The 24,558-nt window shown below is 44.0% G+C and overlaps 3 protein-coding genes across 7 annotated transcripts in view; 2 read left to right on the top strand and 1 right to left on the bottom strand.

The window, feature by feature from the left end:
* The window catches only part of LOC134858114 (activin receptor type-2B-like), a 17,307-nt gene extending 10,282 nt beyond the window's left edge, over positions 1-7,025 (top strand). The window contains exons 6-11 of the mRNA XM_063874018.1: positions 1-88; positions 174-322; positions 404-518; positions 639-777; positions 1,298-1,428; positions 1,510-7,025. The exon at positions 1-88 is cut by the window's left edge and continues 56 nt beyond it. Of these exons, the coding sequence (XP_063730088.1) occupies positions 1-88; positions 174-322; positions 404-518; positions 639-777; positions 1,298-1,428; positions 1,510-1,737 (850 nt within the window). The 3' untranslated portion in view covers positions 1,738-7,025. The remainder of the gene's footprint in view (positions 89-173; positions 323-403; positions 519-638; positions 778-1,297; positions 1,429-1,509) is intronic.
* A 1,058-nt stretch (positions 7,026-8,083) lies between these two features.
* On the bottom strand, positions 8,084-18,625 carry LOC134858116 (5'-AMP-activated protein kinase subunit gamma-2-like). The gene is made up of 17 exons (XM_063874021.1): positions 18,586-18,625; positions 17,004-17,075; positions 16,776-16,927; positions 16,578-16,696; positions 16,177-16,421; positions 14,154-14,196; positions 11,735-11,835; positions 11,517-11,598; positions 11,168-11,226; positions 11,025-11,070; positions 10,873-10,927; positions 10,363-10,489; positions 10,121-10,286; positions 9,998-10,035; positions 9,455-9,601; positions 9,092-9,185; positions 8,084-8,997 (listed from the first exon to the last, which is right to left on the bottom strand). The coding sequence occupies exons 2-17, from the start codon at positions 17,052-17,054 to the stop codon at positions 8,084-8,086; spliced, it is 2,439 nt and encodes an 812-aa protein (XP_063730091.1). The 5' UTR covers positions 17,055-17,075; positions 18,586-18,625.
* Positions 16,418-24,449, top strand: actr3b (actin related protein 3B). 5 transcript variants are annotated; one of them, XM_063912715.1, is made up of 15 exons: positions 16,418-16,941; positions 17,033-17,097; positions 17,759-17,886; positions 20,130-20,185; positions 20,884-20,939; positions 21,028-21,152; positions 21,401-21,511; positions 21,674-21,769; positions 21,837-21,944; positions 22,030-22,173; positions 22,247-22,420; positions 22,646-22,738; positions 22,898-23,023; positions 23,161-23,268; positions 23,511-24,449. In XM_063912715.1, the coding sequence occupies exons 4-15, from the start codon at positions 20,148-20,150 to the stop codon at positions 23,604-23,606; spliced, it is 1,275 nt and encodes a 424-aa protein (XP_063768785.1). In that variant the 5' UTR covers positions 16,418-16,941; positions 17,033-17,097; positions 17,759-17,886; positions 20,130-20,147; the 3' UTR covers positions 23,607-24,449. The 5 variants fall into 5 exon arrangements, 3 of the variants coding, with proteins under 3 accessions (XP_063768785.1, XP_063768787.1, XP_063768786.1); XM_063912717.1 differs by lacking the exon at positions 20,130-20,185 and having other exon boundaries at positions 16,423-16,941; XR_010168375.1 differs by lacking the exons at positions 16,418-16,941; positions 17,033-17,097; positions 17,759-17,886 and having other exon boundaries at positions 19,824-20,185; positions 22,890-23,023.
* Positions 24,450-24,558: the final 109 nt, after the last annotated feature.

Genomic DNA, 24,558 nt, shown 5'->3' on the forward strand with positions numbered 1-24,558 from the left:
TGAGAACCTCCTGAGGTTCATCGCATCGGAGAGACGGGGGAATCACCAGGACGCCGAGCTGTGGCTCATCACTGAGTACCACGAGAGGGTGAGGAGGGAGTCTGGATTGTCCAAATTGACCAATCAGAATCGAGTATTCTTTGAGATAGGAACATGACCCTATGTGTGTGCAGGGCTCTCTGTCGGACTTCTTGAAGGGAAACATCGTCAGCTGGTCTGAGCTGTGTCACATCTCAGAGACCATGGCCTGTGGCCTCGCTTACCTCCACGAAGACATCCCCAAGATCAAAGGGGAGGGGCCCAAACCCGCCATCGCTCACAGGTGTGTGTCTGTGGTCACTGTGTGTGTATGTGTGGTCATTGTGTGTCTGTGTGTGTGACTGTGTGTGTCTCTGTCTCTCAGGGACTTTAAGAGTAAGAACATAATGCTGCGATCGGACCTCTCGGCGGTGATCGGAGACTTCGGCCTCGCCGTTCGCTTCGAGGCGGGGGAGCCTCCGGGGGACACACATGGACAGGTGAGCTGCTCCACCTGAGGCCAGCTGTCCGAACACACAATCTGAGCATTGTGTGTGTGTGTGTGTGTGTGTGTGTGTGTGTGTGTGTGTGTGTGTGTGTGTGTGTGTGTGTGTGTGTAGGTGGGCACCAGGCGGTACATGGCTCCGGAGGTTTTAGAGGGAGCCATCAACTTCCAGAGAGACGCCTTCCTGAGGATCGACATGTACGCCGTGGGGCTGGTGCTGTGGGAGCTGGTGTCGCGCTGCCGGGCCGTGGACGGTAACTCCCGTTTATTTACTGACGTTAATGTTTTATACGGCCTGTCGTGGATCCGAGGTTTTAACACTCACAACATCAATCAAGAGAAACTCATTAAGACACAGACAGAGAAATGGATGAGGTTAAATATTATGTTGTTACGTAACAATCATAATACTGTGTAAACACCACGCTGCTCCAGCAGTCAATCGCGTGGGGTCTCCCACGTTACAGAGGATTTGTGTTGTTTCTATAGGAAGCTTCATTCCTTCAACGCACACACACATTCCAATCCTCAAACTTCAGCCTGCTCAGTGATCATATGAATAGAAGTAGACTTCTGTCTTTTGACCTTGGGAGGCGACAGGCTGAATCTTACTGTCCTTTAAGGTCATTACACGTCAAAGATGCTTGAGGAATTGCAGAACAGATGCTGAACATATTTAGACACTTGCTTGGAGACTTTGGGAATAACATTTAGAAGTATATAACTTAGATTGCATTAACAGGCCCGTTTCCTGACGTTGTGTTTAAACATCAGGTCCGGTGGGAGAGTACCTGCTGCCCTTCGAGGAAGAGGCGGGTCAGCACCCGTCTCTGGAGGACCTGCAGGACGTGGTCGTCCACAAGAAGCTGCGGCCAGTTCTGAAGGAGCTCTGGCTCAAACACAGCGTGAGTGACATCACTCCTTAGAGACCGCCCCTTCCTCCCGCTCGTACACGGTTCTGACAGCTTCCTGTTTCCTCTCCTCAGGGTCTGGCTCAGATCTGCGAGACGGCGGAGGAGTGCTGGGATCACGACGCCGAGGCTCGCTTGTCGGCGGGCTGCGTGGAGGAGAGGATCTCTTCCATCCGCCGCCTCAACGCCAGCACGGTGCTGCCGCCGCCCTCTGACCTCAACGCCCTGCTGGTGACCACGCTGCCACCACCCGTCACCATGGTGACCAACGTGGACCTGCTGCCCAAAGAGTCCAGCATCTGAACAACTTCCTGTGAACACACACACACACACACACCCACACACATTTTTCTCAGTGGAAATACGGTGACAGCAGCTGCTATTAAACTCTCTGGACTTTTTCTTTCGTTCCTCGTCCTCTTCGGGACAAATACTACCAGCACACATCCTCGTTTCTACTCAGAGTCATTGATTCTTATTTTTTTAAACAAACACAGGAAAACCCGACTGAAAGCATCCAGGTCCGACTCAGTGAATGCTCTTATCTCCAGGTACCTCAGCGACGACTCTCTTTACTTTCGCAGATTTCGACCGTTTACTCTCATCTTCTAACTCTGGATTTATCCTCCATTGACTTACCGTTTTTTACTACGATGCTGCAGAAGACTGTTACCCAACAAATACATTCTGGTTTTCTACATCTCTCTTGGATTTTATTTGCCAACGCTACGATTCACACGCAACAAACCTTCGGATCCAACGGGTTGCATCCCAACAAACAGGAAATGACGTCAGAGGGAAAGAGGTGGGAAAAACAACACCCAGTTTGGACGGTTTCCTCTCGTCTTCATGTTCAGATTCGAGGTTGAAGACTGAGCTTTTCAGGAAGTAAATGTCTCTGATTGGCCGACGACGAACAGCCCCAGTGTTTGGTTGGCTCGGAAATACAACTTCTCAGGTAACCTACAAAAAGGAGGGTCGGGGGGACGATTTTAAACGTGACACGAAACACGATTTCCCCGTTGAGAAGAGCCGCGGCCAACAGCAAGTGGGAGGGGCTTATCTGAGGGTGCTCAAAGCCTATTGGCTGTCCTGAACATGTAAATTAGCAAAGGTGCCGAAACATGAGGAAACATGTTCCTCTAAAAACGGTGCAAGACCCCGTGATGCATAGAGATGCATTCAGGTCGGTGTGTGTGTGTGTGAGAGTAAGTGTGTGTGGGGGGGGGGGCGGTACAATGTAAACACACAGTGTGACTTTAGATTTTATACTGTCCATGCTGATTGATTTATTGTGTCTTACCTTTGACCTCCACCAACATCGCCCCCTTGTGGTTGAGCTTCACCACTGCAGGAATCTGGAGACTACGTTTACATGCAGGGCATATCCAGTCTTTAGCACTTATTCTGACAAAAACAACTTTTTTTTAGCTGTTTATATGTTTTATGATAATTAGCATTCTCTAAAGTCGTAAAACAGTCGTAAATCATCACAGAAACTGAAAAATAAAATGTTCATTATATAGAATAATATAGAATAAACGTGCAATATTAGCGTGGAAGTAAAAGGGTAAAGTTTTAGTGTAATTTATTGACATTAAAAAGTGAAGACACACACCCTGTACCTGTAAACTTCACTCCCGACTCAGTGGTGCGAAGGTCGGAGTCGGTGGAGGTCAACGGTCATCTCTTGTTCTTTTTATATTTCCATAAACCGGGACCAAAGCTGCTGCATACGGCTGCTCAGAGTCCAGTTCAGAAACTTAACAACCCGCGTCATTACCAACAATAAGAACTGGAAACATTTGTATGTTTGTTTGTTTGTTTGTTTCTGTGATGCCATACGTGTAAACAGTGAATGTCTACGATGCTGCTGATGATGATGAGGTCGACTCAAAGATGAATATATTTCTGTATTTTCCTTTTTATTGTTGGTTTGAACACAACGCTCTGTCTCTGTACCAAGTCAGGGAAGTGGAGAGGAGGCGTTCGAGGAGTGTCGGGCGTTCCAGCGCTTAGAGAGGAATGATAGAAAGCCAGGAGAAAAAAAACCATGTCAAACAATATACTCATGAACCACAGATCACCTCAAACACCAGAGATACCTCAGACTTTTCTACCTTCTGTTTCTATATTTTATTCTAGTCACATGATATTTTATTGTGAGCTTTTTATCCGTTGGTTTTCTTTTTTACATAAAATCTCCAAACTGATTGAAGAAGAGTTGCTACAGCGAGACTCGAACCTCCGACCTGTAAATAGTAAATAAAGTGTTTGTTTTTTAGACTGAACTGAACTGCCGATATCATAAAAGCACCTGGACTGAGCTGGACTTCTAGTATCTGTTGTTAACGTTTATTATCTGGAATCGTCGCCTTGTTACCTTCCTGCCTATCCTTTCCTTCTCATTAGTCGTGTTTCCTTTGACCTGTCAGGTGAATCATAAGCCCTAACCTTAACCTTTGCTCATCAACATCTTGATTTTTGAACTTGTTTTAGCCGTAACCTAGTACTTTTGTTGCCTTCTTTTGCTCCAATCTCTACTCTTATCTCCTTTCCTTTCCACTTGTGTCTTTTATTCTACTTAACTAGCCTTTTCACTTGTTTCCTTACCTCCTAGTCTCCTTTCCTTTACTTGTCTTGTCTCTTCTGACCTTCCTTTCTCCACCATCTTTCCTTTATCTTTTTAAATGTAATCTTTCGTCTTCCAGTTGCATTTAATTTAATTACCTCCACACCTCTTCACGTGTTTCCTTTCCTTCTCTCCTACCTTAATTTGCTTCCTTCTTTTCTCCTTCCAATGAATGTAAAAGTTTAATAATAAAATACATTAAAAATATCCGATTAAAACAGAAGGAAATTATCATGATGGTTAGTTAAGATTCTGGACATTAATCTGAGAAAACCTGCAATAATTTAATTTCTATTATTATATTCTAAATGTATTTTTGTACCCGTGCAGGGGTTGTTGTTCTCAGACGATGTTGACTCAGATCCAGGTGTTTTACAGGTGTTTTTCAGGAACATATTACCTCATTAAAGCCACACGGGCAGAAACGTGAGCTACATAGGCGGTGAAGGCGGGAAAGCAACATTATCGTTCAGGAAGCGAAAAACCCTGCGTCATTTTCACATGTCTGGTTTAATAACTCACTTATACAAAAGGGAAACTTTCAAAAAGTGTGGTGCTCTAGGGGGGATGCTACTACATTTAGCATTTAGAGATCAGTTAGCATTGTTAGCAGTGAAACCAGCGGGTACGAAAGAATAAAGGGGACCAATGTGTTGAATGCTAACAGTTCTAAAAGTGCTAACTTACTCAAGTGCCAACACAGTAACTCAAAACATCCTCATGTAGATAAAACAACACAGTGAGAGCTAGCTTGTGCAGTTAGCATCGCGTTGGCTAACATATCACACTTACAGTGAATAGTACTGACTTCACTGACTAAATACACAACGAGGTGAGACTTTATTGTTGAAAGGAAATACTATGCCTTCGTCCTCCCGCTCAAACTTAAATAGGATGTCTTAGTAGATGTGAGGAGCTCTAAAGCTACGTCAGCTTCAAACTACACAAAATTGCTAGCTTTTTTTTTTACCACTTGCACTTTAAAAGTCCTGCAAACAAAAACAATGCTGGACTTAAATGTTTATATCTTAACAAAAGAGTATTTGGAGGCTGTTGTATACATCTGACTTTTTTATTGTTTCAGAAAAAGTGATAAATACACAGGTTCGATTGTTAGCATAGCTACATAACTAGCTGCAGAACGTAGCATTTTGGCTAAAAAAAACTCACTAGAAAAATGAACACTAAACGGGACTTTGCTTTGTTTATCTGACCTTAGTTTAAGGTGTACAAAGGTAAACAAACACGCTATATAAACCACATTTGTTGGTGCTTATGGATGTGATGGTTGTTTTTAGCCTTGATGCTAACGAATGAGTGGGAGGACATGGCGTCCCATCCTTTCAAAATAAAACTCATAAGCTAAGATAAGAGATGCGTCCATTTTCGCGGCCAGTCAAGTGCCTCTGAGGAGAATTTCTTCTGAACATCTTTAAAGTCTTTGTTGCTTTAGTAAACATGGGCCTTAGTCACTGACATATGGTTATCCTTATCACACATGTAGGAATACAGACCCCCTGACAGCAGAGCTTCCTGCCTCTTTTTAGTCATGTTTTGGTGAGTTTCTTTACTCTCAACTACCCAACATTAAAAAGAAATGTCCTTTTGAACTGAAAGCCTATACGGTAGTTTGAGGGTCATTTATCCCCAAAACTAAAGTCCACTGCTCTGAAACGCGGCTTCCAGACTCCATCATATGTTTTATATTTATCTTATCTGCACCATGCATGTTGAGTTGTTGGAGGAGCACGCGACATAAGATTTTCATTGCCAACATATACGCTGTATCTGCTGTGCATATGACCAATAACACCTTGAAACCTATATTGGGGTTTCCGAGGCATGTTGTCAGGGGGTCCTCCTTTACAGACTTTAACCTAAACACACAGGTGTGTAAAGACGGCTGCCTCGACGCCTTTTACGTAAAACAACAAGGGTATGTCTCTTTATATTGCCTTAAATATGAATAATTGATCATTAAAAACTACCTTTAAGGGCCAGTGGGTAATATTTTGGGGGATTTAGTAGCAGAAATTGCAAAAGATATTCATGCAATCTGCAACGCTAAATCCTGAACACTGCACTCCATTTAAGAGGAACATATGCTGTATTTATTAGCATTAGCATATTAGCATTAGGTGCCCCAAAAGTCCTAAACATAACATGAGTTATATTTATTTTGTGCACTAATTTAATGAAACAATTTTTAAAAACATACCTCTAATTTTAAAAGTAATTAAAATTAAACCTGACCGTGTGCACAAACTGAGAGGCGGCCATCTTTAAACCCACGATAATGATGAAGATGATGATGATGGTGGTGTGAAATGTAAATCTTGTACCTTTATATTTCACTGTTGTAGCTCAAATGTAGAACACAGACAGACTTGTACTACTGATTTCAACAAAAAAAATAATGTGTACGACTGGTTTTCATTACTGTAAAGAAACAGCCAGTCCTTTTTCGACTGGAAGAGGTTTTTTGGTATTTAAAATATATAAACATATATGTACAACAGGTGAGAGACGTATGCCTAGACAGGAAGTACTACCGTTTAAGAAAATAAAGGCCCAGTTTCTTTCACGTCCTCTTGTAAAGCTGTTATTTTATTTTCTTATTTTCTACGATCACTGTAACGTACGTGTTGGATTTACAGTGAAATCCCCCTGTTAGGAATGACCATGTTTTTTTTATTTTGAAACAGTGGTGGTTTGTAGAGATAAACTGTGTGTGTGTGTGTGTGTGTGTGTGTGTGTGTGTGTGTGTGTGTGTGTGTGTGTGTGTGATCTTTTCTTATCTATTTTCATAAACTGTATATCTCTTTGTGTATCTATCTTCCTCTAGACCCAGTGCCGGATCATTATCGTGTGAATGAATGTAGTTAGCCACACACACACACACACACACACACACACACACACACACACACACACACACACACTCACACATCACTGTAGAAAAAAGGGTTATTTCAATTTTATCTTTTTGTATATGGAAATAAACAATAAATACTGTCAGATCATTTTACACCAACTTGTTTGTTTCTTAAATGGATGAAAATGGCATTTCCTTTGTCTCTAATGCATTATAATTTGCTTATAGCGCTCTATATTTTTATATCTATAAGCTCTCATAAAAACTCACAATGCTTAATAATGATAATCAATACTTGCTAGCATCATAGGTAAAGTTTATATATTTATATTTATTTACATTTTTATGACGTACTATTCACTTTATGATCGTCGTTGACTAATGTGCTTATTTTTTGTCTATGTTCCATAGCGGGGTCTTTTGAAATGATGGTGTATGTGTGTGTTTTTGAGTCTAAAGCAGTACAACTGGACACTTTAAAAAGGAAGATGTTTTATTCATTGTCTTTAACAACAGCATATACATGTACAGCACATAAAAAAACAGCTGACGGAGGTTTATATTCTTTAGGTTAAAGTTTATTATTATTTTGGAGCTCTGAATTAAAGGTTCATTCCTCTACAAACAACTGCAGTCTTTAAAAACATGTAATTAGAAACAGGTTATTAAGTTTTGAACTAGAAACTATAAATACATTAACTTAATAAAATCTACTTCTGTACAGATTCATTTAAAATTTGACACCAAAATAACTTTACTAACTATAAAGAATACAATCTTACAGTGAGTAATATTTATGTATTTAAGATCTCTGTAATGTCAGATAGTGTTTCAGTGATTTCTGGAATATAAACTATTGTTTTAATTATGATTTATTGATTCAAAACTGTCCACCAATCAGAATGGTGCATTTCTGTGTTTAAAAACTATCAAAGATCCCTGATTGGCTCTCACTGGGTGTTGTCCCGCCCACCTCCAGAGCAGCTGTCCAATCACAGCCCTGCAACGACTCCTCGGAAACGGCCAATGACGACTCTCAGAGCCTCCCGGCCAATCACATGTCAGCCTCTGTGTAGCGCTCTCTTTGAGCACGCCCCTTCCTGTCCCTCTTTTTCTGCTCCAATCAAGTGGCGATGATGATGTCACGCTTCTTTCCCCTTTTCCTCCCCCACTGTCTCTCCTTCCTCCCCTGTCTCCCCCTTCTCTGCTTCACCTGACTCCTCCAATGTCTCCCCCTCTACTGGTCCTTTGGATTCTTCTTCTGTCTCCCCCTTTAGCTCTCCATCTGTCTCCCCTTCTGTCTCCACCTTGACTTCTTCTGTCTCCCCCTTTACCTCTCCATCTGTCTCCCCTTCTGTCTCCCCCTTTACTTCCTCTTCTGTCTCCCCGTTGACTTCCTTATCTGTCTCCCCTTCTGTTTCCCCCTTGACTTCTTCTGTCTCCCCCTTTACCTCTCCATCTGTCTCTCCTTCTATCTCCCCCATTACCTCCCCTTCTGTCTCCCCATTTACTCCCTCTTCTGTCTCCCCCTTGACTTCTTCTGTCTCCCCCTTTAACTCTCCATCTGTCTCCCCCTTTACTTCCTCTTCTGTCTCCCCCTCTGCTTGTCTCTCTACCTCCTCCTCTGTCTCTTTTGATGTCTCCCCCTCTAACTGTGTCTTACCTTCCCCTTCTGTCTCCCCCTTTACCTCCCCTTCTGTCCAATCTATCTCCCCCTTTATGTTCTCTTCAGTATCTCCTTTCGTCTCCCCCTCTGCTTCTTTCTCCCCCTCTGTCTGTGTATCTGTCTTATCCTTTACTCTCTCCGCTTCTACTTGTCTCTCTCCCTCCCCCTCTATTTTCTTTCCCGTATCCCCCTCTGTCTCCCCCTTTACCTCCCCTTCTGTCTCTCCCTCTAAATGTCTTTCTTCTTTACCCTCTGTCTCCCCCTCTAATTGTGTCTCCCCCTTTACCTCCTCCTCTGTCTTAATCACTGTCTCCCCCTCTGTCTCCACCTCTGTCTCCCCTTGCTGGCAGGTGTCAGGTTGAGGGGGGAGAGACTCCTTCCTCCCCAAGCCTGCAGAGGGACAGTAAACAACAACAACAACAGTATTTGAGCGCTGCTCTCATCTATAGCAGTAAACAATAACAATATGTTTGTTGTTGTTTACCTGTGGGGATGAGCACCAGCGCCTGCAGGATGTCAGACAGAGAGACGATGCCGACGATACGAGACTCTTCATCCACCACCACCAACCTGTGGACCTGCACACACACACACACACACACACACACACACACACACACACACACACACACACACACACACACACACACACACACACACACACACACACACACACACACACACACACACAGTCAGTCAATAAACGTAATAAAATAAAACACGGCATTTCTCCTTTTTGTTTTTGAACATCACTGCGGAACACTAGCGTTCTTATTGGCTAGCGCTCTGACAAATTGATACGTGATTGGCTGAGGGGCGGGACCTCTCCCGCGGTGCGTTCACTGACCTCGGCCTTCACGATGCGGTCCACGATGGTCTCCAGCGTCTCCCTCTTGTTGCACTTCATGACGCCTTCAAAGTACTGCGAGCGGTGACGCAGCGCCTGAGTCACCGTCACGTCCAGGTTGTTGTACGTCTTCTCCGCTGCCAGGTTCTGCATGCCCGCACACACACACACACACACACACTTAGATCTCCTACACTTCCTGAGACAATGAACACAACACCTGTTTACTTCTCTCTCCTTGATTTCCTGCCATTCTTGTTTCCTCTCCTTGCTTCCCCTGTACATTTATTTCCCTCCTTGATTTATTTTCTTGTTACCTTTCCTTGATTCCTTTCCTCGCATTGTTTCCTTACCTACTTTCCTCTTCTTGTCTCATCTCCTTATTTCCTCTCCTTTCTTTGTCTCCTGTTCTATTTTCCCTTCCTCTCCCTGATTCCTCCTTGTTTTCTACCTACTTTCCTCGTCTGGTTTCCTCTCCTTGTTTTGTCCTCTTGTTTCCTCACATTGTCTTGTTTCCTTTCCTAATATAGTACATTTACTCACAATGACGTCAAACTTGGAGTAGATGTCGACGACTCTCCCTGCAGAACACACAGACAGGAAGTCAGGATTTTATTAACAGGAAGTCAATATTTGAATGACAGGTAGTCACGGCGACATGGTTACCGCGGTGGTCGACGACGGGCAGGGCAGAGACGCGGCGGCGAGTGAACACGCAGAGCGCGGTAATGAGCGGCGTGTCGGGGTGGATGAAGGCGATGTTGGAGTAAGTTCCCACGCCCAGATCCTCCAGAGAGCGCTGCATGAAGGCCGGCATTGGCATCTCACACACCTGCCGGTAAACACAAACAAATATAAACAATGCTCACAATAACAACAACAACAATAATAACGTTCTGTTTCCTCACAAAGAGCTGCAGGAACTTCAGGATCCTCTTGTGGGTTAGGATGTACAGAGCGTTCCCGCTCACCGGGTCGATGACCGGCAGCCGGTGGATCTTATTCTGGATCAGAGAGAACACCGCCTCGAAGATACTGGGGGGCGAGAGAGGGGGAGAGGAGGTGATGTATTGAGATTAACTGTCTGTAATCCTACTCCTATATCTATCTCCTTGTTTTCCCTGTCTTCTTGTTTCCTCACCTCACCTCCTAACCCTGTTTCCTCCTCTTGTGCCTTTTGGCCTTCTCCTCCTGTCCTTGTTTCCTCTCCTTCTCTCATCTCCTTGTTCTTCTTGCCTTTCCTCACCTCACATATTCTCCTCTTATTTCTTCCACTTCTTGTTACCTTTCTTTATTTCTTCCTGTCCTTGTTTCCTCATCTCATCCTCTTTTTTCATTTTCTTTACTTGTCTCCTCTCCTCTCATGTCCTTCTCTCCTTGTTTCCTTTCCTTGTCTCATTTACACTCACACCACATACCTGCTCTCAGGTGAGATGTGGACCAGAGGTTTGAAGGTTTCCTGCAGGTACAGCTCTGTGAACAGGGAGGGCGATGTCATTACTACACACACACACACACACACACACACACACACACACACACACACACACACACACACACACACACGTACCTCGCCACGTCTCGATCTTGTGTTCCTCCAGCTCATAGATCTGAACCTGAAGGAGACACACAGAACATGTTAGAATGTGTGTGTGTGTGTGTGTGTGTGTGTGTGTGTGTGTGTGTGTGTGTGTGTGTCTGTATGTGTGTTACCATGGGGGATTTGTAGTATCTGGTCAGAATGTTGATGAAGTCTGTAATCGTCAACATTCCTGAAAAAAAAGAGAGAGATGCGTGAGTGTGTGTGTGTGTGTGTGTGTGTGTGTGTGTGTGTGTGTGTGTGTGTTTGTATGACAGTGTGTTTCATCTCCTTAGGCTGTTGTAATATTCACAAAGATTTAGAGAGCATGTCTATATTTAGCGGACCAACAAACACACACCCACACACACACACACCCACACCCACACACACACACACACACACATCCACACACACACACACACACACACACACACACACACACACACACACACACACACACACACATACACACACACCCACCTACAAAGCTCTGTTTCTTGCTCTCCCACAGTGGAGCAGCTCTTACCCCATTGGCCACCAGAGCAAAGAAGGCCTTCTTCACCTGAAATAATTCAAATAATAATTTGAAATGTTTTATAATAATAATACAAAATTATAATAATAATGAAAATGATGAGAAAAAATATAAAAATATAATCATTATATTTATTTTAAATGAATAATAATACTGGTGATACCTGCAGTGTGGTGTCGAACACCACCAGTTTGGAGCTGGTGGGGATGATGTCGTAACATTTGTGACATTTCATGAAGCGCATGTAGATATCTCTCTCTGATGCTGCTCAGGAGACAGGAGACAGGAGGTAGGAGGCAGGAGACAGGAGGCAGGAGGCAGGAGGCAGGAGACAGGAGGCAGGAGGCAGGAGACAGGAGGCAGGAGGCAGGAGACAGGAGACAGGAGACAGGAGGTAGGAGACATGAGACAGGAGACAGGAGGCAGGAGGCAGGAGGCAGGAGGCAGGAGGCAGGAGGCAGGAGACAGGAGACAGGAGGTAGGAGACAGGAGACAGGAGGCAGGAGACAGGAGACAGGAGACAGGAGACAGGAGGCAGGAGACAGGAGGTAGGAGACAGGAGACAGGAGGTAGGAGGTAGGAGGCAGGAGACAGGAGACAGGAGACAGGAGGCAGGAGGCAGGAGGCAGGAGGCAGGAGGCAGGAGACAGGAGACAGGAGGCAGGAGGCAGGAGGCAGGAGACAGGAGACAGGAGACAGGAGGCAGGAGGCAGGAGACAGGAGACAGGAGGTAGGAGACAGGAGACAGGAGGTAGGGGACAGGATGTAGGGGACAGGAGACAGGCGGCAGGGGACAGGAGACAGGCGGCAGGAGACAGGAGACAGGGGACAGGAGACAGGAGGTAGGAGACAGGAGGCAGGAGACAGGAGGTAGGAGACAGGAGACAGGAGGTAGGAGACAGGAGACAGGAGGTAGGAGACAGGAGGCAGGAGACAGGAGACAGGAGACAGGAGACAGGAGACAGGAGGCAGGAGACAGGAGACAGGAGGCAGGAGGTAGGAGACAGGAGACAGGAGGTAGGGGACAGGAGACAGGAGGTAGGAGACAGGAGACAGGAGGTAGGAGACAGGAGACAGGAGACAGGAGACAGGAGGCAGGAGACAGGAGACAGGAGACAGGAGGCAGGAGACAGGAGACAGGAGACAGGAGACAGGAGGTAGGAGACAGGAGACAGGAGGTAGGGGACAGGAGACAGGAGACAGGAGACAGGAGGTAGGAGACAGGAGACAGGAGGTAGGAGACAGGAGACAGGAGGTAGGAGACAGGAGACAGAAGACAGGAGACAGGAGACAGGAGACAGGAGGCAGGAGACAGGAGACAGGAGGCAGGAGACAGGGGACAGGAGACAGGAGGTAGGGGACAGGAGGCAGGAGACAGGGGACAGGAGACAGGAGGTAGGAGACAGGAGGCAGGAGACAGGGGACAGGAGGTAGGAGACAGGAGACAGGAGGTAGGAGACAGGAGACAGGAGACAGGAGACAGGAGACAGGAGGTAGGAGACAGGAGACAGGAGACAGGAGGCAGGAGGCAGGAGACAGGAGACAGGAGGTAGGAGACAGGAGACAGGAGACATCATTAATTAATTGATTAATTGGCTCAGTGTTCGGGTTTGACTGGATCAGTTTCTGCTGATCGAGAGGAAACAGCTGACAATATGAGACTTTCTACCCATAATCCTTTGCATTATCTCCTGTTCACTCTGATTTTAGACGGAGGCCTGTGTGTGTGTGTGTGTGTGTGTGTGTGTGTGTGTGTGTGGGGGGGGATGAATGTATACTTTACAGGCATCACTGAATTATTGATTATCCGCTGAAAATATGCTGAGGAGAGGAGAGGAAGCAAGGAGAGGTAACAAGGACAGGAGGAGTGGAAACAAGGAGATGAAAAAGAGGAGAAAGGAGAAGAGGTGAGGAAACAAGGATAGATTAAGATGAAAAAAGGAGAACAAAGACACACCAAGTGAAGACGGAAGGAAAGGAAACAAGGTGAGGAGAGATGTTAAGGATAGGAAACGTGGGCAGGAGAGGAGATGCAACTAAAGATAAGAAGTTGTGATAAATATAAATGATAATGATGATTGATTAATACGTATTATTGTTAAAGCCTCCAGGTTTGTTCTGTCCCTGATTACACCACCCTGTGATCATGTGATCTGCAGGTGAGGCGGCAGGGCCTGAGGACAAAGGGAAATGTTTGGAGGAAGAGGAGCAAGGAGGATCTACAGGGAGGAAACACACAGTTAAATATATCTCACTTTAGAGATCCTGCTGAACAGCTGACGGTGAGTCTGAAACATAACTGTGTTGTAACTCGGCTTTAAAGTGAAATCTTCATCGATATAACCATCACGTATGAAGGAAGTAAAGGAAAGTGTTTGCACACACACGCACACAGACACACACAGACACACACACACACACACACACACACACACACACACACACACACACACACACACACACACACACACACACACACACGACTCCCCCAGACTGGTCACATAGAGATAGTACTGATCTACACCTGAACACCGGCAGGAGAGGGTCAGTCAGTAAGTAGTGTAAATAATATTAAATATTACCGGCATCTTCGGGGTCCGGCTGCTCCGCCATGCCGACCTCCACCTGCAGAAACAAGCAGCACAAACACCACCCTTAAAAACTGTCAGTCAGCAAACAGATTACTATGAAAGGTTAATTATAAGCTCTGAAATGAATGAATGTAGTAATACATCACTTATTAGAATGCATTAGCTGGAGCAGATTGAGGGACCGTTAATTAACGGGGATTACATTAAATGAACTGGTTTTATAACTGCATGTTAGGGCTTTTCGAACTGTTTTTATCCTGGTATGTTAATCATGTCTCCATGTTATTTATGAATGTAAATACTGTCTGACAGCAGCCGATCAGTACAGTAACATGTTGTAAGTATTACATAAACAAAATGACTTGAAATAGATGCAAAACCACCATAACAAGATGCAAAACTACTAAAGATGGAGTCAAAACTACTACGGCAGTGGCTTAGTCTGTAAGGGCTTGGTCTGGGGTCCAAAGGGTCGCCGGTTCACGTCAGTGAGCTGGCAGCTGGAGAGGTGCCAGCTCTCCTCCTGAGCCACTGCCGAGGTGCCCTTGAGCAAGGCACCAAAAACTGCTCGCTGGCACTGGTTACCTGGCAGCCTCCCTGCTCTGCCACCTCTCTGTGTGTAATGTGTGTAAACACTGCAGAGTGGGGAAAGAAATTTCCCTGTAAGGGATTAATAAAGTATATGTTCTTCTTCTTCTTCTAAACATTGAAGCAAAACCACCAAAAAATATACAAATCTACCATAAAACGATGCAAATCTACCATATAAAGATGCAAGACTACTCTGAACCGAAGAAAATACCTGAAATAGATGCAAAACCACAAAAAAAAGATGCAAAACTACTAAAATAGATGAAAAACCCCTATAAAAAGAAGCAAAACTACAAAAAATGTATGCAAAACGACCAACAAACATAGAGAACTACTATAATTAGATGCAAAACCACCACAAAATACACAAATAACTCAAAATATATGCAAATCCACCATTGATAGATGCGAAACATAACAAAAAAGCCACTGAAAAACTCAACTGCGCATGCTCAGTGTGTCTACATACGGGTCCTTTCTGTATCCAGTCCTCTTGCTACATCCAGGGGATAAAGGATGCTGAATGTGACGTCACCTACCTGACCGTTCATTAAACCTCTCTTTCGTCTCCTCGATGAAGAACACCTCTGGATCCTTTCAATAAATCCGGTCCTCACGGTTCCATCGCGTGTCTACCGGAGGAGAGGTTCCGTTCTGCTGGTTAACGAGACCACCGAGCGCAACCCACAAGCTTATGGAGCTAACACGTGCACGTCCGGTACGGGATTACACAATAAAAGCGGGAAGAGAATCTGAGATTTAGCCAAAGAATGTTTATATGGATTTAAGTCCTACGTTGTAGCATCTGTTACATATAAGATGTTATTTCGTCTACGTTAAGCATTCAAAATGCACACTGTAATCATTTTAAAATAAGTATTCTCCTAATTCTATTTTCCCTATCGCTTTATGGTCTTATTCTGGAAGGAACGTTTCCGGTCTTGTTCTTGTTACCTTGGGTACCTTAACGCTGTTTCAGTTTGACAGCAGCAACGGAAAGAGCCGATCAGAACCGAACAGAACCGAGTTTAATATTAAGGTTTATCAGCTCAGTTTGATTTAATGAAGATGTTGCATCAGCTCAAATATTACATTATTGCCACTAAATTAGTGAAAAAGGTGATGCCAAACAATCCCAGAGATGCCAAATGATGCCAAAGAGACTCAAAACCACCATAACAGATCAAAAATAACTTTAAACTAATGCAAAACCACCAATAAGGATGCAAAACTACCAGAAATAGATAAAAAAAACTACTAAAAAGGAATGCAAAAACCACCATAAAAAGATGCAAAACTACAAACAGTTGATGCAAAACCACTTAAAATAGAGGAACAACTTCCATTTCAGAGGCAAAACAAATCTAAATAGAAACAGGAACCTTTACATAATGAAGTAAAACAGAGTAAACGCTTTACTCACCATCCTCCTGACAGGAGGCGGGACCAGAGGAGGCGTGGTCATTGGATAAGGAGTTGAAGGAGGCGGGTTCAGAGGAGTCAACTGGCGGCTGAAGGAGGATGGATGTCCCGGGTCAGGAGGGGAGGAGTAGGACCTCAGCCTCCGAGTCTCCGGACGCCTCGGCTCAGTCAGGTACGTCTCCAACCGGAAAACCTCCTGCTGCCGGGGGAGAGAGGGTGGGGGAGGGCGGGAGGAGAGGCTGTAGGCTGCGGGAGGAAGAGGAGGAAGAAGAAGAAGATGAAACATCGCCTCCTGCAGGAAACTCTGAGTCTCTGCACTTACCATCACTTTCATTTACCAATGCTAATAACTACTTTTTAATCCAAATATTACACATTCTTCCTCCTGATCCTCCTGCCTACCTCGGCTCCGGGCTTTGTCTCTCTTGTTGCGGCTGAACAGTTTCATGCTGGAGGAGGAGGACAAGGGTTGCTGGTTCGAATCCCTTGAGGTTGACCTGAAGATCCCACTGAAACTCAGCCTGACACACAGTTAGGATCTGCTTTTCCTATCGGTTCTGCTGCAGGTGTGTGTGTGGGTGTGTGTGTGTCTGTGTGTACCTGCGTGCAGTTTTAGGCGGGGACTCCTGTGGTGGGGGTACACTCTGGTTGGTTTTGGGGTGTCCAGGGGTCCAGTGGGGGACAGAGGGCCGGTTGAATGCAGCCCGATGGAAGAAGCTCTTGGTGGGGAAGGAGGAGAGGAGGAGCTCCCCCTGCAGGACGGGAGGTACGATATATTTAATATCATTTAGTGATTGTTTTGTAAAGTTAATTACTGCAGTAATTCACCTTCCTGTCGTCTTTCTCTGCTCCTCCAGCGCCGCCCTGCAGGAAGGGCATCGCTCCTGCAGACACACACTCCTGCAGACTCACACTCCTGCAGGTTAATTAAACACGTTTAATGTAACTGAATGAACATCCAACACAACCTGTGCAATAGCTAGTTAACAGGTGCAAAGTTATTCCTCTCTGCCTGGTTTGTATCCTCTGTTTATTGACATGTTTATGTAAATAAAGTCATTGAAAAAGGCGAAAATGTATTAAAAAAATATAGGAAAAATAACACAATGTTTTATTTATATAAAAAGAAGACAACGGACAAAAAAGCAATTTGAAAAAGAAGAAAAAAACCACTTTTTTCAAATTTAAAAAGAATAATTAAACAAATTATCCGGTTCTTATTTTAAATTCTAATAATAATAACAGATTACATTTATAGAGTGCCTTTTAAGGGACCCAAGGCCGCTTTACATGAGGTAAGGACAGACAACAACACAAACAAAGTAGTGCAAGTAAAAAAGTAATATAAATAAATATAGTAGGAGTGGAAGCAGGGGGACTGTGATGGGTGGGTGCACAGGTGAGTCCAGGTAGACTGGACTTAGACAAGACATAGACTTGTCTTTGTTGCTGGGCAGAATTAGCATTATTTAGACATGAAATAAGGTCTAAACGCGGCTCCTCGTGCGTTAGATCTGAATCTAGTTTACTTCAGAGAGATTCAGATCTAAAGATGTGTTTTGATGTTGTTTGCATTTTCTCAGTTTCCCGTGGTGAAGTGCAGACTGCAGCGGAAAAGAAGTGCTGATGGAGTCCTGTTGCATCATGGGAGAGTTTGGGGGTAAACACGGAGGGGCAGATTATCAGATAAGCATCTGCTGAGACGTCACAGGTAACACACACACACACACACACACACACACACACACACACACACACACACACACACACACACACACACACACACACAGGATGACTCATTGTTTTTATGTTCAGATTTCAAATGCAGTGTGAACTTTAGAGCTTCAAACTGCACACCTGAACGTCCTGCAGGAGCCCAGTCTGCTCTGATTGGTCAGCTGGCTGGCTCTGTTTTGATTGGTGAACCAGCTGATGTCCTGCCCCCCCTTAGGTTCAATGGTGATGTCATTTCTTTACCTCCAACTTTACAATTACATTTCTGCCTTTTTTCTGAAGCTTTTTCACAAACTCATTTATAAACACTTGAGTTAGAGGAAACAACCAAACAGAGGAAGAAAGGAGCAGAAATAAAGATATAAGGATGAAATTATCAAGAGAGGAACTTTTTTTTAAATCTCTGGTTTTAGCTTTTCAAAATATGCAAATTAAACTTAAACAAATACATCTTTGATTGGAGTGTGCTTAAGAGAAGAGAAGACACATAAAGACATGAAAATGTGCAATTCTTTCACCTTTTTCTGACATTTTACAGACCAAAAATGTCCTTTTTGTCCAAAACTACAAACTTATAAAGCATGCATATTAATAACGCCGCCCTTTATCACTGACAGCTGCAGAAAATGACTTTTTATTGCAGTATTTTCAGAGCCATATTTAATAAGACACTGACCTGTTTGCAGTGATAATCCACAGAGTATGTTCCTCTCGCTGCCGCTTGCCTCTCTGACTCTCTGTCACTTTTTCTCTCCCTTTATCTCCCCCCTCCGCCCTTTACACTCGTAGTGACTTCTTACATAAAAACATGTCATATATATCTACTACTTATTTACTTTCCAAAACGTGCTGCATAGGGACAAATTCATGCATTAAAAACCTCCTTTAATGTATTTTATAATGACTGAAACGGAGGTATTGAACACTTTTACAACAGGCACATTGAGTTCTTGCTGATACTGCTTTAGTACTTTTACTAACATTTAAAGGGTAAAAGTACTCCTCCCACCCCTGCTGCTAACATGCTACCCTCACATTGACTCTGCAGCAGATCCAGGTTGCAGGATGTCCTCGAGTGGACTGAGTTTGCAGAGAGGGTCGTTTCTCTGGGGGTCAAACTGTGACCCGGTTACTGACTCTGTGACCTCTGACCTCTGAGATAACTGACAAACAGGAATGAACCAAGTCCACTTTGAACCTTCAGTGACAGGGAGAGTCTCTACTTACAATAACTTTTATTATATTTTTCCCATGGCTATTATAACGCCTTTGTAGGGCGTGAAAAATGAAGTGTTTATTCAAATATTTGTATTTTATTTTAGTGTATTTAAATTTGAATTGCATTTAGTATTTTTCATTTATTTTCTTTATTCCTTTAATTATTTTATATATATATATTAATTTATTTTTCATTTAATATTTTTCATTTATTTTCTTTATTCCTTTAATTATTTTATATATTAATTTATTTTTCATTTAATGTTTTTGTAGTATTTTAGTTCCATTTCATTTTATATCATTTTAATATTCATATTAATGTAATTTATTTCTTTCAGCTTTGTTTTATTTTCTTGTATTAACAGTAGCACAGACTCTCCTGACATTAAATCACTGACTGAATATATTAGAATAAATTCTCACATCACAAGTTCCTGCAGAAAATCATTAGAATTCAACAACACCAGCTGCTGTGTGTGTGTGTGTGTGTGTGTGTGTGTGTGTGTGTGTGTGTGTGTGTGTGTGTGTGTGTGTGTGTGTGTGTGTGTGTGTGTGTGAGTGTGTGTGTGTGTGTGTGTGTGTGTGTGTGTGTGTGTGTGTGTGTGTGTGTGTGTGTGTGTGAGTGTGAGATTATTATTATATTAATCATTATGTAAGTGTTGTTGTTGTCGTTGCATGCTCCCACCATCAGATGGCTGCGGTGAGTCGTGTTTTTCCCCCAGCAGCTGACATCACGTGAACACAGCATCTCTCACACACACACACACACACACACACACATTGCTCTCTGGTTACCAGGCCGTGTCAGATGTGTTTCTATTTTTTCTCTTTCCCTCCGACCCGGAACTACTGACAATCACAGACACACACAGACACACACACACACACACACACACACACACACACACACACACACACACACACACACACACACACACACACACACACACACAGACACACACACACACACTCACTCTGTCTCCATCACGTCACACTCTGCAGAGACCACCGACCGACAACATGCAGCTGCCTCCCTGTGTGGTGGACTGTGGGACAGGGTGAGACACACACACACACACACACACACACACGTACGTTATAAGATATGACAACGTTACAGTGTTTGCAGCATGTGTGTGTGTGTGTGTGTGTGTGTGTGTGTGTGTGTGTGTGTGTGTGTGTGTGTGTGTGTGTGTTGTTTGGTTGGTGTTAAAGGGTCAGTTCACTCAGAAAGGTTGAATGAAACCCCTTTTCTTTGACACATGTTAGTTAACACACGCCTCAGTTTGATATAGAATAAATATTCAGCCTTCTTTGGACGTTTTAATTCAGAAACGTGACATATTTTACATCTAAAGTGCCAGATTGTCATTATGGTTCCTGTCAGCGCTGCTATTCTGGTCTGGATGTGGGACAGCTGCAGGAATTAGAGCTGCAGGACTCAAATAATAAAGCCAAGAAATTAATCCTGAGAGGACGAGAGGACACAGGAAGTGGAGCAGGAGACTGGGAAACAGCCCAGTCTTCTCTGATTGGTTAGCTGGCTGGCTCTGTTGTGATTGCTCAACTCGCTTAGAGATGTCCCGCCCCCTTAGCCTATCACATACAATGTGTTGGAGCGCTAGCCAATAGAAGTGTAAGTGTTCAGTAGTGATGTCACTATGTTCCGGAACACAGGGTTTTTAATCTTTGCAGACCATTTCATGCACTACAGTTTAAATATAATAAACGTTTGTTGTTGTTTATCTGTCCACAGGTACACAAAGATCGGCTATGCAGGAAACACGGAGCCTCAGTTCATCATGCCGTCCTGTAAGATCTTTTATACCCCTCTCTGACCTCACACTGCTCTGAGGAATGAAACTTGTTTACGTATTAATGCTGTTATTATCCTCTGCAGGTATCGCCATCCGGGAATGGGCGGGGGTGGGGGATCAGGCTCAGCGGAGACTCGTTAAAGGAGTGGAAGATCTCGACTTCTACATCGGAGACGAAGCTGCAGACAAACCCAACTACGCCACCAAGGTACCAGATCATCTGTACAGCTACTGGACTAAAGTTAGGGTCATTTTTGCAAGAATACATTTAATTAATTCACTGGATTTAAGATGTAATTTTAGCAATACATTGGATGTAATTATTTCACTAAAATAAATTGTATTATTAATTATTATATATTTATTTTAAATTATAATTATTCCATGTATTTATTCATCTAGATTTAATGTGACTGTTGCTTCAGAATAAATATATTTATTTATATATGTGTTCAGTGGCCTATCCGTCATGGCATGGTGGAGGACTGGGACCTGATGGAGAAGTTTATGGAGCAAATCATCTTCAAATACCTGCGAGCCGAACCTGAAGACCACAGCTTCCTCATGGTGGGCACACACACACACACACACACACACACAGTGTATATCAAACTGTATGTAAGCATGGTAACAGTGTGTGTGTGTGTGTGTGTGTGTGTGTGTGTGTGTGTGTGTGTGTGTGTGTGTGTGTGTGTGTGTGTGTGTGTGTGTGTGTGTGTGTGTGTGCAGACAGAGCCTCCTCTCAACACTCCTGAGAACAGAGAGTATCTGGCAGAGATCATGTTCGAGACCTTCAACATCCCCGGACTCTACATCGCAGTGCAGGTGAGAAACACGGAGAGCAGAATACTGCGACTAATGGAGGTAAACCAACCCCCCTCCTCTCTGTCAGGCGGTGCTGGCGCTGGCGGCGTCCTGGACGTCCCGTCAGGTCGGAGAGCGCACGCTGACCGGCGTTGTCATCGACAGCGGAGACGGAGTCACACACGCCATCCCAGTGGTGAGTGTCCTCTAATATCAGTTCACAAACAAACCCTCAAACTGCTCTCTGCTCACTGATTGGTCGGCACTGCTGTCCATCACAGGCTGAGGGCTACGTGATTGGCAGCTGTATAAAACACATCCCCATCGCAGGGCGGGACATCACCTTCTTCATCCAGCAGCTGCTCAGAGACCGGGAGGCAGGAATCCCCCCCGAGCAGTCGCTGGAGACCGCCAAGGCCGTCAAGGTAAACACCTCCTTTACTCCTTTTCATTTCTTATTTTATTTCTGTGACTAAATGTGCGTATTTCTGTGTGTAGGAGCGGTACTGTTACATCTGTCCGGACATCGTGAAGGAGTTCTCAAAGTTTGACTCTGACCCGGCGAAATGGATCAAACAGTACCGCGGAGTCAATGCCGTCACCAAGACCGAATTCAACATCGACGTCGGCTACGAGCGTTTCCTCGGCCCCGAGATCTTCTTCCATCCAGAGGTCACTTCCCCAAAACAGAAAGACTATCCAATAAATCCTCCTGTTGCTCTTTATCTTTAACTAAATCTGAAATATAGAGGCCCGAGAGAAGAACCCTGAGGAACCCCAGAAATCATTACTTACATTTTAATAAGAATGGTGTTGCTTTGAGTGTATAGTGAAGTCTATAGATCCGACGTGGACATAGTAATAGTTGTAGACTCGGCCTTAATGTGTGTTTTTCAGTTTGCTAACCCGGACTTCATGCAGCCGATCTCTGACGTTGTCGATGAGGTCATCCAAAGCTGTCCAATCGATGTGAGGCGGCCACTATACAAGGTAACACCTGAGCACACCTGGGCCCTTTCTAATCTAAAACTAAACCCATAAGTTGGTTAACTGTGTGTGTGTGTGTGTGTGTGTGTGTGTGTGTGTGTGTGTGTGTGTGTGTGTGTGTGTGTGTGTGTGTGTGTGTGTGTGTGTGTGTGAGTGTGTCAGAACATTGTGCTCTCCGGAGGATCCACCATGTTCCGAGACTTTGGGCGGCGTGTGCAGAGAGACCTGAAGAGAGTCGTGGACGCCCGACTGAAATTCAGTGAAGAACTCAGCGGAGGACGATTGAAGGTGAGAGGGATGGACGGACAAACAGACTAACTTTTAGACTGGGTTTCTGCCATATTCTGGATCACCTGCAAAGCCCCCTGAGACAAATGCAATATGTGTGATATTGGGCTTCATAAATAAACTTTGATTGATTTCAGATTTTGGGGGTTTTTCATTTGCAGCCAAAGCCAATGGAGGTGCAGGTCGTCACTCATCACATGCAGCGCTATGCCGTCTGGTTCGGAGGATCAATGTTGGCGTCCACGGTAAACAAAACACACACACACACACACACACAGACACACATTTGTAGGACTTGTAGGATCTTCAGTGACTAAAGCCCCTTCCACAGAGGCATTGCAACAAAAATATTATCTCAACCTCTGTTTTTATTTCTGGATATTTAGCACCATGGAGCCCTCTGGAAAGACTAATTGCTAATTGGCATGATAGCTAACCGTTAGTGACTGTTGGCTAATTGTAATTCACTGTTTGTTTGTTTCTGCAGCCGGAGTTTTCCCAGGTGTGTCACTCGAAGAAGGACTATGATGAGATCGGCCCGAGCATCTGTCGACACAACCCCGTGTTTGGCATCATGTCCTAACGAACAGCGGCAGCTACAGATAGCCAGCTTGTTAGCATGCTAAGTTGTTAGCCTGTTGTCCTGTTCACCTGCTAGCCACCAACCTCTAAGCCAGTAGTTATACTGCATCTCAATAAATTAGAATATTGTGGAAAGGATAATTAATGACAGTCATTTTACGTAAAAAAGTTAAACTAACACAAAGTGAATTATTTCAAGCGTTAATTACCCAAGTCCAATAGAACGATAAAGTACAGAAATATTGGCCTTCCTAGAAGTATGTTGATGTGTGTGCACGCTATTCTAATTTATTGAGATGCATCTGTAATATCTTGTTTATTTAAGTGATTTAGCCCGCTATGCTAATACACTGTTAGCAGGCTAGCTCAGTCTCATCCAGCACAGGTCTGGAGAAACTCAAGCACCAAAGTCTGTGTTTTATTTTAAACTTTGACCATAAAGAGCATTGATATTGTCAAAAAAGCAACCAGGTTAGTGTTTTTAAAGGATTTCTCCAGACCTCAAGATGAAGAGTAGCTAGCCGTTAGCCTGTTAGCAATCCTTTAAGAAACGTAGCATTGCCGTGTGTTTGTTTTACAGCCTGTATCATAAAGTTCTGCACAGCATTTATATTTGTAAAGAAGAGCAGATGATATTTATTATAATGTAAAACATTAAACTGAGATGCACTGAGTCTGTCTGAGAGGATAAAAGACACAACAGATATTTAGTTTTGTGAAGATGTCCACAACGTTGCAGTGAAATCATATTTTTGTGGCCAAGCTGAGATGTTCTGATTGTTGATAATTCACCTGTGGTTTGATACTGGGCTGCTGTCAATAAATCACCTTTAAGACACGTTGACACCGACTTTCTACTTTTCTGCGACTTCTGAAATTTCCTTAAAAATGCCCCAGCTTTATCACAAAAATCGCTCTGATTTAAGCACAATGATATTTAAAACGCTGTCACT

The sequence above is a fragment of the Eleginops maclovinus genome, chromosome 21 (assembly GCF_036324505.1).
Source record: "Eleginops maclovinus isolate JMC-PN-2008 ecotype Puerto Natales chromosome 21, JC_Emac_rtc_rv5, whole genome shotgun sequence".
Classification (NCBI taxonomy): Eukaryota; Metazoa; Chordata; class Actinopteri; order Perciformes; family Eleginopidae; genus Eleginops; species Eleginops maclovinus.